We start from the raw sequence: 14,223 nt of genomic DNA, 5'->3' as shown, positions 1-14,223 counted from the left end.
CGCCTCCAGCAAAAGCCTCTCGCCCTCATTCTGCAAATACTCAAAGGAGGCCTCCTACAGAAAGAGTCCAAACAAACGTAACCAAAAAAAGTAATATTTTCCCATTTTGTTATTATTTAAAACAACATACAACAGAACATATTTTAAATAATAAAACTTTTTTTTTCTTTTAATATAGGAATAGTATCTTTGCATATAATTTCTGTAACTATTTTGATTTGTTAAGTTTCTTTGTGATTTAGAATTATGTTTTTATATACAACTATCCAACATTTTTCAAGGTTTAAAGATTTTGTTGAACGTGAAGAAACGGAATCATCAACAATAAAATAAAAATAAATAAAATAATGAACAATATTTAGTATCGACTTACAATCCAAATTATCTTAAAACAAAATGTACATGGTATAGGTAAACATTAGATTAAGTCCAAATGGTCAACAAGAAATAGCTATGCGGTTTCAAATATTTTCTGTGAATGAAGTTAATCAAAATGTAACAGCTAACAATTATGAGAGTATTGTTTTGATTGTTCTTATGATGTCTTTGAATCCTTAAAGTAATTTTGGTATTTACTTATTTATAGATTTTAATTTTATTTTTACCATACATCTGTGTGAAAATGTGTAAACTACAATAAAATACTAAATAAAAAAATAAAGAAAATGTAACTGCTCCATTTGAATAACATACAGCATCTCATTTAGCCATTTTTGAAACAAGCGGATTATGAGAATTTTCAATTGAGCAATGCTACCTGGAATGGGTATAAATATTTAGAAAAAGCATGTCTTGTAAGTATGGTACTACTAAAGTTGTGTAGTTCCACGCATACACCACACACTTATATCAGCTGCGTCTGATAAACACATAAATGATAAGTAGTACAAAAATAAATCCATGGTCGCTTTAGATAAATTTCTGCCCCCCAAAAATTTAAGGCAATTTAAAAGGACTTACCTTGGTGATGAGGTCAGAGTGGCGAATAATGGCTCTAATAAAGAAGCGATAATCAGTGACCTCTGCGCCCTCTTCCACACGAGCAGCACCCAAGTAGAGCTGCATCCGGTGATGAGCACAGGGAACAGCCTTCAGGTCAAAGTTACGCATGCGATTCAACTCCAGCTGGAAGGCCAGAGCAGGCTCCAGGTTACGGTAGATTCTGTCTTCATGGAACTAGAGAGAAAGTTTAAGAAAGAGTTGTTCAGCTGCTACTCTATAATGTAAATTTTCTCATTTATTTGAAAGTGAGATTTAGAAGTAATAAAAAAATGTCTAGTGATGTACAGTTTGTTGTGACAGGACATAACATATTTGGCAGAGATATACAACTATTTGAAGATCTGGAATATGAGGGTTCAATAAAATTTTAATATTTAGAATATTGTCTTTAAATTTGTCCAATTTAAGTACTTAGCGATGCACATTAATAATCAAAAATTGAGTTTTGATATATTTACAGCAGACAATGTAAGAAAATATCTCCATGGAACATGATGTTTATTTAATATTTGAATTATTCCTTGCATACAGTAAAAGAGAAATCAATCATTTGGACCCATATTTCATGCAACATAAGACTGCTTTTGTGGTCAATGGTCTCAATTTTAAACATTTAAATCTAAAGATCCGTCACTTACTTCATCTCTGGCCCTAAACGTGAAGTACTTTGGGAACTCCCGCTGAAGAGAAGAAAGGATTTTTTTTATTTTAATATCAGGATCATTTATTTAGGATGCATATTAGATAAACATTCACCTTTTGTGCAACTAAAAATGTCACTCTTCTGATTCCGTAATCATAGAGTAGAGATTTCTGAAATGAAGCGCAAAGAGAGTCAAGTCACTCAGCAGAACACAAAGCTGAAGGGCCAACAATCTGTGAAACACTTACTTTGGAGTAAGCAAAGGCAGTGAAAGCTGTGACTAAAGCATCATCATCTTCTGTGTCCGCTTGTTTGATTGACACATTTATGATGTGTATGGGGTTTTCCTTCATGTTCTGAAATAGATAGTGAACACGTTTAATATATAGAGAACCGAAATAGATAGTGAACACATCGCCTCACAGCAAGTAGGTCGCTGGATCGAGCCCCGGCTAGGTCAGTTGCCATTTCTGTGTGGAGTTTGCATGTTCTCCCCATGTTCGAGTAGGTTTCCTCCGGGTGCTCCGGTTTTCCCCACAGTCCAAACACATGCGCTATAAGTGAATTGAATAAGCTAAATTAGCCATAGTATATATGTGTGAATGCAAGAGTGTATCGGTGTTTTTCAGTGATGGGTTGCGCTCGGAAGGGCATCCACTGCGTAAAACACATGCTGGATAAGTTGGCGGTTCATTCCTGTGTGGTGACCCCTGATTAATAAAGGGGCTAAGTCGAAAAGAAAATGAATGAATGAATGATACTTGTATGTTTTTGATTATGCATGTTGAAATTGCAATCTGGGCGGCACGGTGGCTCAGTGGTTAGCACTGTTGCTTCACAGCAAGAAGGTCGCTGGTTTAAGTCTCGGCTGGGTCAGTTGGCATTTCTGTGTGGAGTTTGCATGTTCTCCCTATTTACACGTGGGTTTCCTCTGGGTGCTTCAGTTTCTCCCACAGTCCAAAGACATGCGGTATAGGTGAATTGAGTAAACTAAATTGGCTGTAGTGTATGTGTGTGAATGAGTGTGTATGAATGTTTCCCAGTACTGGGTTGCAGCTGGAAGGGCATCCGCTGTGTAAAACATACGCTGGATAAGTTGGCGGTTCATTCCGTTGTGGTGACCCCAAATAATAGAGGGATTAAGGCGAAGGAAAATGAATGAATGAATGAAATTGCGATCTTACTTTACAGCTTTCCCCATCACAGAAGGTGGAACAGCCATCAAAAAACAGAGAACTTTCACACAGCGGATCCACAAAGCGACAGATCACTTCATCAAAGCACCTGCAATAAAATCAAACCACAGATCAGACCAAACCATACATTTTGTAAACCATTTGACCGTGTGAAAAAGTTTGACTTTTATAAAACCAAAACTGTGAAGGTACCTTTTGAAGTGGTCAAAACTATGGAAGGCAACCATGGCTCCCATCCTCTGGCAGGGCGGTGAAAGCGCCCCCTCCAGGAAGAGCTCACTGCCCTGACGGCGCATTGCCGGAAACTCTCCTGAATCATTGACAGGAAGCGTCAGCCTGAGAAGGAGAGATGATTGTCTGTGTGAGCGAGCGAGTGCACAAAATGGCAAAAGCTTGACAGAACCATTTACAGACAGAAATGCTAGCCTAATGGCACTGATTGTGCAAGTTTGGATGCAAAATATGTAGTAAAATTTTCTATATAGACTCATTTTGACTGAATTTGGACTATGTGGCTCATTTAAATTAAATGAATGGGCTGATCAGAATTAAATTTGCACTTTCTGATTGGAAGCAAATTTAAGAGCAATTTAGAGTTGTGCACATTTAAATCCAGACATTAAAATTACTTTCCCTTTTAGGCATGTATTGTTTGCACCCAGCATGCATTGCTGCAGACAGACTATGCGGTACTGTACACACAAGGCTGGCTGGTTGCAGGAAGGAGCTGTACTCTACCTGTTCAAAGTAGGACTGCTCCCTCTGAAATGAGAGCAGGTGAGTGTTAGCATAAGATGGTCATCCTATAGCTTGGGATCCATTTCTTATTATGATCTGTTAAAACAGTCTTAGTAGAAATACTTGAAATGGATCTAGTGTCCATTATTTATCATAAGGATAAGAAAAAACTCATTAGCAAATCAAAGTCACGGTAAGGGAATCATTTTATGACAAAACACCTAAAGTAAAAATGACAAATTTTAGAGTAATATTTGTATTCAGAAAAACCAAGTTAACGTGATTCTGTATGATTGACCAATCTGCATTGAGTTATAGAAAAGTACCAGGTTTTTTAAAGAACTAAAGACACATTTTATTTTTGTTAATAATGATTATTTTGATAAAAGATGGAAATTTGTCTTTAATTAATTCATGTTTTTAAAAGACATTATACAGAGACAATTTTGAGTCCATCTCAACAGAAACATGCATAAATCCAGCAGGCACAGGATATCAACATGACGTCCAATTGACGTTGTACCCTAACGTCAAGCGACGTTGCATTTTATTTGGAAATGAAAATCGGGTTGATGTCAGAACTTAATGTCAGACCGACATCAATGTCCAACGTCCAACCTAAAATTAACCAAATATCAACATCTAATGATGTTACAGCTTGACGTTGTGTGGACATAATCACTATGACGTCTATCAGACGATTTCTGTTGTCATACCTGACGAATAAATGTCAGTATTTGACTTCAATATGATGGTGTTGGATCGACATTGGATTTTGCTCACTGTCCAACACAACCTAAAATCAACCAAATTTCAATGTCATTTAATGTCGTCGTTGGACATCAAAATAACATTGTCCTTAGATGCTGGCTAGACACTGAATTTTGGTCACAACCTAAATCTAACCGAATATTAACATCTTATGACGTTGTGTGCCTGCTGGGTAGTCAGTAATTCAGAATCTGTTTAGATTTCAGGTCAACATATACGCAGCCACTTTATCAGTTACATCTGTACAATTGCTGGTTAGTGCATTCAATAGGCCAGTTAACACCTGGTCAATGGAGGATCAAACGGACCAATAGAATCATGACAAAAGGTGATTTAAGTGTCATAGCTGTTAGTGCCAGATGGGCTGATTAACTGAGATTTTAATGCATACCCATCTCTTGAGACAATGGTCAGAAAAATAAATATCTATTGCGTGGTAGCTGGGTGGGTGAAAAGCCTTATCAGAGGAGGATGGTCACAATGCAAAACACTTGACTTTAAAAAAAGTGAGTAGATACATTGTTTTTAAAGTGATTAGTTGACTTTATTAAAAAAAGTGAGTAAAGCTGTTGCTTTTAAAGAGATAAGTTGATTTTACTTAAAGGGATCAAACCTGGTACTAGCCAGATGTACCTAATAAAGTGGCTGATTAGTACATTTAATTTAAGTGCAGTCAAAAAGTTAACTACGAAATAACTGCAATTTAATCACTTGTCAACCATTTTCTTTAATATTCAATGCAAGTTGATCAACCATTCAAATCACCCCCAGGATAATAGTGTGAAATAATTTTCCCCTGTGCTCAATCCCATATCTTAGTAAAAAAGAAACCCAAACCAGGTTTTAGCCCAAAGGGGGGAAGTTAGGAGTGTAAGAGATGATTTGTTTTTGTGCACTCTGTTATAATGTACTACATTAGAGAGATGCTAATAAATAAAATGCACATTACGTGGGTTTGGGCATGTGCTGGCTCACTGTGGCGTTAGGCTCTCTTTCAGAGGGAAGATAAAACAATGTCAAAATAAGAGAACACATTGTATAGAAACCTTCAGTTTGTCTGTTAACTGTGTAGTCTGTTAAGAACCACAACAATAAACTTCAATCCTTTCAAATGTTTCTGTTTACATAAAACAAAAAAATGGTTGTCTACAAGACTCCCATTGAGATTGTATTTTGTAGTCATGGGAGTAAATTTCAGCTCTGGATCAAGTTCTATTGAGGATATAAGAATCTACGTGTGGCTTCTGCTATACCTGTTTGGGTGAGATGATGGTAACATGAACTGGAAATCCACTGCACATGTCCCATCCTGCAGCTGATGATGCTGAAGACTGTTTAGCTCGTAAGCTATATAAGCCCTCCGTACATAAACCTAAAGAATTGCCGGAAAGTTCATACAAATTTACAAAAAGTTGACTAAGCATTCGGAGAGATAAGATCAGACTTCACTGACCTCTAATGCAGCCATGCAAACCACACGGTTGTTGTGGTAGAAAAAACTGGGCAAGACGTCAAAGATGGAGGTCTCGGATAGGATGAGTTTCTGCAAATACAGGATTTCTTACTGTCAGACCATCAAATTAGAATAATGTCTTAAAATTGAAAACAAAAATGCTTCTGCTGCACCTTGAGGTTTTCAGGACAAAACTGATGCCCATACATATCAATAGCTGATAAAAAGATGGATTCCACCTGGTTGTGCCTGAGTTCATATGAGGGCAAATGAGAGGCGATCAACACCTGTAGAGAGATAAAGTCATTGTGGTTGCTCATCACATCGATGCTCAAAAAAAACATCTTAATCTGGTGATGCCGCCTAAAATGTTTGGGGATCGAAGAATTTCAACACATACACTTATTATACAAATACATTTAATTGAACATAAACACTTAGACATCACCAATATACAATATAACTGCAGGTTAACCGTTAATATTCACTCACCGGCCACTTTATTAGATACACCTGACTAGTACCGGGTTGGACTGCCTTTTGCCTTCAAAAATACCTTAATCCTTCATGGCATAGATTCAGAAGGTACTGAAAATATTCCTCAGTGGTTTTGGTCCATATTGACATGATAGCATTACACAGTTGCTGCAGATTTCTATTGTCCAATTTTGGTGAGCCTGTGTGAATTGTAGCCTCAGTTTCATGTTCTTAGCTGACAGGAATGGCAGTGGTCTTCTGCTGCTGTAGCACATCCAGCACAAGGTTGGACATATTGTGCACTCAGAGATGCTCTTCTGCATACCTCGGTTGTAACGAGTGATTATTCGAGGTACTGTTGCCTTTCTATCAGCTCAAACCAGTCTGGCCATTTTCCTCTGACCTCTGGCATCAACAAGACATTTGAGCCCACAGAACTGCCACTTACTGGATATTGTCTCTTTTCAAACCATTCTCTGTAAACCCTAGAGATGGTTGTGCGTGAAAATCCCAGTAGATCAGCAGTTTCTGAAATACTCAGACCAGCCTGTCTGGCACCAACAACCATGCCACGTTCAAAGTCACTTAAATCAAATTAGAAATTTGCGTTAATGAGCACTTGGACAGGTGTACCTAATAAAGTGGCCGGTGAGTGTATAATAACTTTAACTGTTAAAAGTTATTATTTACTAGTTAATTAGTTCAAGTTATTAGTGACTAATAAAGTTATGATGACTTTTTCACTGAATTTAATTGATTTTATGCAATTTTGTGCACCTTTTGTAAAGCAGCTTTGAAACAAAAAAAGCGTTATACAATTAAACTTGAATGAATTGAATTGAAAAATCTGAAATTTTTCAGGATTCTTTGTTCTTTGTAACATCAGATATATTTTGGCGGTCACATTTGATCAGTTTAATATATTCATTCTTAATGGTAATGTACATGCTGATAAAATAATGTTACTAGTAGTGTAAAATGCTATTTTGAGCAAAGCCAGCAAAACTGCATAAAATACAGGCATCACAACCCTTGAGGTTCAGTCCACACCATACCTGTCTGGCCCTAAGTGCCACTTTAGAGTTTTCCATTTTACTGAGTTGTGTAAGCTCATCCAGAATGACCATGAGCTCATCAGCAAGCATTGGGTCCCGGCCACACAGCTGGTCCTGAAAAAAGGCAATTTTTAAATCAAATAACGACAGGATGTTGTCCATCAAACCTAATTACCTAATTGAGTTACGTTAATCCTCAGATGAAGCAATGATAATTTCAATTTCTATTCCTTAGTGTAATAAATAAGCACTGTTCATTTGTTCAAAAAGCATCTTACTATGAGCATGGTGACGAGGATGTTCTTCTTGGAGACCTGAGCATGAGAAAAGATGCACTCCAGCACTGGAGTCATGTCAGGCTTATACTGCTCTCTGAGATTGATCACACACTTGTCGTAGTGAGCTGTCAGAGAAAGTAAGAGTATTTTAAATACTGTTATGAGAGTATTTATAGTCTTCAAATTGCATTTGCACTTTTTTGTAGTGCTGGTTCCAGATGTATTATTCACAATATTTGTTGGATTGCTACAAGGTGAATCACAACAATACACATTTTTTTTGTCATTTGATTCAAAGAAATCTATGAAAATGAGAGAATGATTTGTTTAATAAGGGAAAGACACAACTGTTTTATGTATTCATAGAAACAATCATTATTTTTTAATTAATGTGACCCTGGGCAACAAAACCAGTCTTATATTATACATGTATATTTGCAGCAATAGCTGAAAATGTATTGTATGGGTCAAAATGATCAACTTTTCTTTTTTTCCAAAAATCATTAGATTATTAAGTAAAGCTAATGTTTCACAAAGGCATTTTGTGCATTTCTTCCTATAAATATATAAAAAACTAATTTAGTAATCAGGCTATAAGTAATGTTCATTGCTAAGCACTTAATTTAGACAAATTTAAGGTGATTTTATTAATATATTGACTATTCTGAACCCTTAGATTACAAATAGTTTCAAATTTTAAATAGTTGCATATATTGTCCTGCCATAACAAACCAATGCAGCAATGAAAAGATTATTTATTCAGCTTTTAGGTGATCTACAAATCTAAATTTCAAAACAATGGAAATTATGAGTGGTTTTGTGGTCGAGGGTCAAAAATAGCCGATGAGACTCAGTGGGCGGAGCCAAATGGTACAACAACAGTATACACAATTGATTAACAATCTCAGTGCTCACAACGTTTTTCTTTAAACGTTTATTGTGAAAGAGTTATTGTGTTGCCCAATGGAAAAAAATGAATAAAGTTTTTCCATCCAGAATCTGTTGTGCTCTATTATAAAGGTTACATTGTTAGTTTTACCTTGCTGAAATTGCATCTCCACCTGAAGGTAGTGTTTCAACAAGTCCAGAACAACTGATTTCATATAGCCCCTAATGCCGCTGCGGTATCTAGAAATCATTTAAAAAAACAGATGCATATTGTCATTTCCTGTGTAACACAGCAATATTTGTTTATCTGTAGATTACAGCGGTAATAGCATCAGTTTATCAGTCAGAGCTAGTCATCAGGCAGTGCTCACCTTTGCACCAGTTGCACAATGCTCTGGGTGTTCATGAAGAAAATTTCCCGGTCTGCTTTCCTTTGAAGTGTGGCAGCATGGCTATCAAGTATATTTGCTATCTGAAAAAGTGATTAAACTGATTTTTATTTTCTTGCATCCACAAATTTTAACTTTATATAGTATGATATTTATAAACCTATAAAGTAACACGAAATGATACAGTTTTACATGTGCTAGGTACAGTAGAAGACTTTGGAAAATGCTAGTTTTAGTAATGTTAGCCTAATTTTACTGATCAGTCTATATCTCATCATGCAAATCAACATCCAAAGTCACGCCTTCTGAACGCATGTAGTTAGCCTGCCATTCTCTGTCTGAACTGAGTCTATGAATGTGTCAAGGGAATAATCCTTTGTGTGCAAACAGTGTGCACAGAGGTATGCAAGTACATATTGTGACAGGCAGGTAGAACAGTTTATTGTTGTTTGGAGTGGACCAATTGTTTTTATTGACTTTTCTTGGTCCTACATTTTCCGCAGAATATTAAAACAAATACAAATACATTTATACCACTTAATTTAATGATTGCTATCAGGATGTGAAGATACTTTCAATCAGCATAACAAAAATGGATTCACTTATTGCATCTTTAGTTAAATTACAATCTCAGTTAGTGACAATTGTGAAATCTGATGGTTTCAAATATAGATAAAAACACATGACATTTATTAATGAATATAGGTGAAAGATGAGATGTCCCATAAGTGATCAAACTATAATGTTTGATATAGGCTAAATGACATTTTAGTGTGTCTTCTGTAAACCATGACAAAAATGTATGCCATGATATGATACAGGACACATTCTAAGGTATGAAAAACACTTGAACTCTTTCTATTTGTTGACTAAAAAAAACCTTTCTGTCTTTGACTTTATACTGCAGGAAATGCTGTCTACAGATAGCTAGGAGTACAATCTATGTTCCAGAGAAGCATATTAATTTTATCACTCACCCTTTGGCTAGGGAACTGACAGAGCACAGAGGTAATGTTACTGGCATACTGTGCCATGACCTTTCGAATTGCCTTCTCCACAGTAACTGGAATTCGCCCTGCCACGCTGGTCATGATCTCCTGCAGTTCAAGTAGAGGCAGAGACGGATCCCGAAGCGTCTTCATCAGAGTGTCAACCCAGTTCTTCAACTGTAAAGACACATGGATAGTTAGATAAATGAACGTGGTTTTTATGCAGCCGTGTGTTGCATCAGTGGATCGGTGTTCTCACTTTCTGACTGAAATATGGCTCTGGCAGACAATATCCATCCATAATCTTCACCAGGTTCTCTAGAACATTGTGGAACACCTGGTGAAGCCTTTCTCCTACCATGGGTAAAGGCTCCTGAGCTGGTAATGGCTCTGTGTTTGGCTTTACCTATAGAAATAGAAACAAAAGCTATAGAAATAAAGATGGACTGAATTGAATTTGCCTGTAGGAGACACAGAATTGATCTCTCTCATCACACAAGGCTAAATTATACAATAAGTAGGAAAAACTGCAGCCACAAAAGGTCACCAAAATATGCACAAAATACATTATATATATATATATATATATATATATATATATATATATATATATATATATATATATATATATATATATATATATATATATATATATATATATATATATAAATTTATTATTATTTTTTTTTAACATAGTTCACGATAAAATCATTTGGCCTCCAGTAAAATTTGAATGATTTTTCAAATGTTTCCCAATCACTGTTTAATAGAGTATAAAAGTGTCATTTTTCTTTTTTATTCCAGCTAAACTAAAATAAATAAGACTTATGTAACTTAAAAATATGTAATAAAATGTCATTGAACTGTTAAACAGCACTTTTTCACAGTAAGGCTAATAATTTTATCTTAAACTTTATCTAAGCTACAGGGGCAGATTTAGCAATACAGGGGCCCTAAGCAACTCCAGCCATGGGGCCCAAGTCCTGAAATGCATCCATTCTACTTTTATTTAATGCTTATTTATTTTGCAGTTTTTTTTTTTATATCACTCAATCTTCTTTTCAATGTTTTATCCTCAATGCAATCTCTACATTTTAAATGATTAGTTTTCTTAAAGTGATTTGTTTGACTCTTACTATACAAAATATGATAGAAAATTATGTTATATCTAGTTTATAGTTGTGTGTGTATATAGTATAATTTATACTTCTAGATTTCTACTTCTCACTTATTGGTTAAATCTGCCCCTGCTAAGCTATGGTCCAAAACACCTACATGTTGCTTATGATATTTTTATTAAAATGTTTACACATATTGCTTTGATCTTATATGATACTCGCACCTTATGAACATGTACCATGGTTTTACTACAAAAAATGTGCACAACATGGTTTATGTTTTTAAACCATGGTAACCACAAACAACCATAGTTGCTTTATTAACTATGGTTTAGTATTTGTTGCTCAATTGTGGTTCTAATCATGGTATTCACAGCACTAAAAAACAATGGCTACTACTGTACATTATAAAAAAAAAAACAGTAGTGTCAATTTTCATAAAGCAGTAGGTGTAGTCAAAGCAGTAAGTGTACTCAAAAATGTCAACATTTTCCTAAGACTCTCAATTAAAAAGTAAGTGGATTTCTTCACATGCTTCATCTTGTGAGAAAGAATGCTAAATGAAATCACCGGATGAATACAGCTAGGGTCATCCAGGTCCATTAGGGCTACTATACAACTAGGCTCCAATACTGTTCCTGGTCTTTTTAAAAAGCGAATACAACCAGAATGCTGGACATGCAGGGTCATCACCATCTTCATAACCTTAAAAAGAAAACAGAAACAAAACAACCACTCTAACGAGTCAGTAAAATAGTTACATCCTTAGCACATATACAAACAAGTACATCTTGTAAAGAAAAACAGCTAAATTAAAAAGTAAAATACTTTGCTTGAATCTTCCTTACCTCAATTTCAGCATAAGGCTGGGAAGCCAAAACATGTGAACCATCAGCGACTACATACTGCAAAAGCTTGCCAGCAGAGGGCGAACGGAGCACCGTAGGGTCTCGCTCCTTCTCAAACACACAAGTTTTGTTGCCCACTGTGACACGGTACCTATAAATCAAATGACAAAAAAAAATAATAATAACTGTTAGCTGGTACAAAAAAAAGGACATTGTAATATATTGTGCCTCACTAACCTATCAATCTCCTCCTTCATGTAGGTTGTATAGCTGCTGCCGCCATAGGAAAGCAGCAGACCACCATCACTGAGCCTATGGACATCAACTTCTATATCGGAGTCATTCATTATGATAACATATGTCGTAGGTGACTGACGGGCTACCTATACACACAAACAAACACATTCATGTCAAATAATAAAAAAAAAATCAATAGATTAAGTAAAGTAGTTTTATATAGTGTTTAAATACCTTCAGGCAGTATTTGACGCCATCATAGATCAGATCAACATTAACTGTGTTGACCAAACTAGCAGCAGGCAACACCTGACCCCTGAAACATGCAGAAATCAAGTATAGAATGCTAGAAGAATAGAGTGGTTTCAATTGGCTTTCTGAATGCAGCTAAATTCAGTTATCAGTTCTCTTTTTAGTGCTTAAAATTTCATAACTATATATTATATTTTTATATTTTTATTAAAACTTTTATATTTTTATCATGTACACTCAAATTATATTTTCTACTTACATTACTTTAAAAAAGGCATTAGACAAACAGGAACTCATCATAGTCTTATGTCATTCTCAAGAACACTTGATCATTTATTACCAACACTCTCTCACTCTATCCTCAGATTCTATTATCTGATCTTCTGATAAAAACACACATTATTACTTATAGTGCCTGATTATGCCTGGTCCATGCATTTTCAAGTGATGAACAAGCCAATCTATGTTTTTTACAAGCAAATTGAACAAGGCTATGTGGAATAAACATGCTGTACTTAATTATTTTAGATGATTGTGTGGTGTGTTGCACTTCTGTGACAAGTTTGCACACTGGCTTATTGATCTTTTTTAAGCAATTTTTAAAAAGTCAACATGAATTTAAAATAATATGTAACATTACATTTAATACAACATCAAATTTACAGTGTTCTAACAGATCCTTTACATTTGATCGGTATTCAGAACAGAACAAAACAGAAATCAGGAAATGTAGCCCAACATACATCTTGAAAGCTATAAACTTCAAGCCAAAACAAATGTATTATTAGAGCAAAATGCAAGCGTCATAACATATTCAACATACAAATTATTTCATAATAGATTAAAATATCAGCTACAATGCACATATTAAGTAGACTAAAGAAGGCTTCGTACTTCACTCTTGTTACAGTAAAACATTGTCACAAGAGCACAAGATATGCTTTAGCATGGTTACTGTGCTTATAAATTAAACATTTAAAATACTCCATCTTTGAGATCGATATGAGTAAGAATTGTAAAGGGTTAATATTAATTTGTCTTTAATTTACACCAAATAAAATATTGTGCTTTTGTAATCAAATTATAATATAATGATGTATTTCAGAATCTGTTAATTCTGCCATTTGCCAATAATTTAACATTTACATTTTTTTGGTTAGTGGTTGAGGCCTCATCAAAAATAAAATTAAATGAAAATCAAAACAAAAATAAATCATAAATTCTAAACTATCATCTGTGGTGTTGTCGTTGCATAGTGCATTAGTGCTGTTATATTTGTCTATTTATAACACACAGCAACGTTTTTTTTGCAAACATTTTGCGAGTAAAATCTAATGTGGTTTCAACAATCAGATAAACTGGACATGTCCAGTTTTGTCTGGAATGTATTTCAGACCACCTCCTGAAACGGTCTGAACGATCTGGTTTATATCCATCTCAGATACTTTTTGGAGGGCACTTGACGTTTTCACAAATCAGATAGCTATTCAATTAGGAAAAAAAACACATGAAGTGGCCAGGTGTTGACTGCCCCATATATGCACACAAATGTTTTGTACTTTTTGCTGTTTTGTTGTTAGTGCTTTGATCACCTGTATTGTGTTATAGAATAAATCTGCTAAATAATTAAATGTATATGTAAATGTAAATCAACTGTTTTCAACTAATTTCTTAGACAAATTTACAAAAGAATCTCGAAAGCTTAAATAGTGACGATTCTACTTACAAAAGTCTTGTGAATAGCATTGCAATGGTTACAATTATGGTTACAATTATAGAAGATCCTTTTTTCTAGACTGCAGCTTTGCCCAAGAAGTTTGGCCAGAGGAGAAATGGTTGTGCCCAACTGAGCCTGGTTTCTTTCGAAGCTTTTTTTCCTTCAGTGTCGC

At 35.1% G+C, this 14,223-nt stretch overlaps 1 protein-coding gene across 8 annotated transcripts in view; it reads right to left on the bottom strand.

Annotated features, from left to right (window-relative positions):
* acacb (acetyl-CoA carboxylase beta) overlaps positions 1-14,223 on the bottom strand; it is a 59,498-nt gene that overhangs the window by 23,017 nt on the left and 22,258 nt on the right. For 5 of the 8 annotated variants that reach the window (XM_056457503.1, XM_056457502.1, XM_056457508.1 and 2 more), the window contains 22 exons: positions 12,317-12,398; positions 12,083-12,228; positions 11,846-11,996; positions 11,568-11,702; positions 10,139-10,285; positions 9,868-10,056; positions 8,873-8,973; positions 8,653-8,741; positions 7,614-7,738; positions 7,336-7,449; positions 5,977-6,090; positions 5,804-5,893; positions 5,604-5,722; positions 5,300-5,341; positions 3,580-3,603; positions 3,034-3,177; positions 2,830-2,929; positions 1,894-2,001; positions 1,759-1,815; positions 1,641-1,682; positions 961-1,176; positions 1-54 (listed from right to left, as the gene is read on the bottom strand). The exon at positions 1-54 is cut by the window's left edge and continues 102 nt beyond it. In XM_056457503.1, the coding sequence (XP_056313478.1) occupies positions 1-54; positions 961-1,176; positions 1,641-1,682; positions 1,759-1,815; positions 1,894-2,001; positions 2,830-2,929; positions 3,034-3,177; positions 3,580-3,603; positions 5,300-5,341; positions 5,604-5,722; positions 5,804-5,893; positions 5,977-6,090; positions 7,336-7,449; positions 7,614-7,738; positions 8,653-8,741; positions 8,873-8,973; positions 9,868-10,056; positions 10,139-10,285; positions 11,568-11,702; positions 11,846-11,996; positions 12,083-12,228; positions 12,317-12,398 (2,389 nt within the window). The remainder of the gene's footprint in view (positions 55-960; positions 1,177-1,640; positions 1,683-1,758; positions 1,816-1,893; positions 2,002-2,829; positions 2,930-3,033; positions 3,178-3,579; positions 3,604-5,299; positions 5,342-5,603; positions 5,723-5,803; positions 5,894-5,976; positions 6,091-7,335; positions 7,450-7,613; positions 7,739-8,652; positions 8,742-8,872; positions 8,974-9,867; positions 10,057-10,138; positions 10,286-11,567; positions 11,703-11,845; positions 11,997-12,082; positions 12,229-12,316; positions 12,399-14,223) is intronic. The other 3 variants (XM_056457504.1, XM_056457505.1, XM_056457506.1) reach the window with 3 other exon arrangements.

The sequence above is a fragment of the Danio aesculapii genome, chromosome 5 (assembly GCF_903798145.1).
Source record: "Danio aesculapii chromosome 5, fDanAes4.1, whole genome shotgun sequence".
In the NCBI taxonomy this organism is placed as follows: Eukaryota; Metazoa; Chordata; class Actinopteri; order Cypriniformes; family Danionidae; genus Danio; species Danio aesculapii.
The sequence above is the reverse complement of the archived record's forward strand: the minus strand, read 5'-3'. Positions and strand labels throughout refer to the sequence as shown.